Raw genomic sequence first — 341 nt, 5'->3', positions numbered from 1 at the left:
GGGAAGGAGGAAGCTGCGACAAGGAACGTCAAGATTAGAATTTAAAGGGACAAAAACAGCAGTATAACAGAAATTCTAGTAATATACTAGCTATGACAAAACTTTCACTTTACCTGTATGATCCTTGCATGTTGCTCTGGCCCTCAGACCCAGGAGTACCAGCGTTGGAGGATTTGATGCCGTTGCTGGTCTCGAAAGTGTACTGGAAGTTGCCGTCGCCGTTGTCGGACCTCTCGTCCAAAACGGTCTCGGCCTCAGAGTCGGGTTTCTGAGGGCGGGCGAGGGCGACGGCGGCCAGGCAGGCGAAGATGATCTGAGGGCAGTAATCATTACGTGCCAAT

The 341-nt window shown here is 51.0% G+C and overlaps 1 protein-coding gene across 1 annotated transcript in view; it reads right to left on the bottom strand.

Moving 5' to 3' along the window:
• LOC119593746 (cuticle protein AMP1A-like) overlaps window positions 1-341 on the bottom strand; it is a gene marked incomplete in the record, with an annotated part of 845 nt that overhangs the window by 275 nt on the left and 229 nt on the right. Inside the window, 2 exon segments of the mRNA XM_037942758.1 lie at window positions 1-13; window positions 114-313. Coding sequence (XP_037798686.1) covers window positions 1-13; window positions 114-313 — 213 coding nt within the window.

The sequence above is a fragment of the Penaeus monodon genome, chromosome 32 (assembly GCF_015228065.2).
Source record: "Penaeus monodon isolate SGIC_2016 chromosome 32, NSTDA_Pmon_1, whole genome shotgun sequence".
NCBI classification, from domain to species: Eukaryota; Metazoa; Arthropoda; class Malacostraca; order Decapoda; family Penaeidae; genus Penaeus; species Penaeus monodon.
Note: the sequence above shows the minus strand (reverse complement) of the source record. Positions and strands in the feature narration are given on the sequence as shown.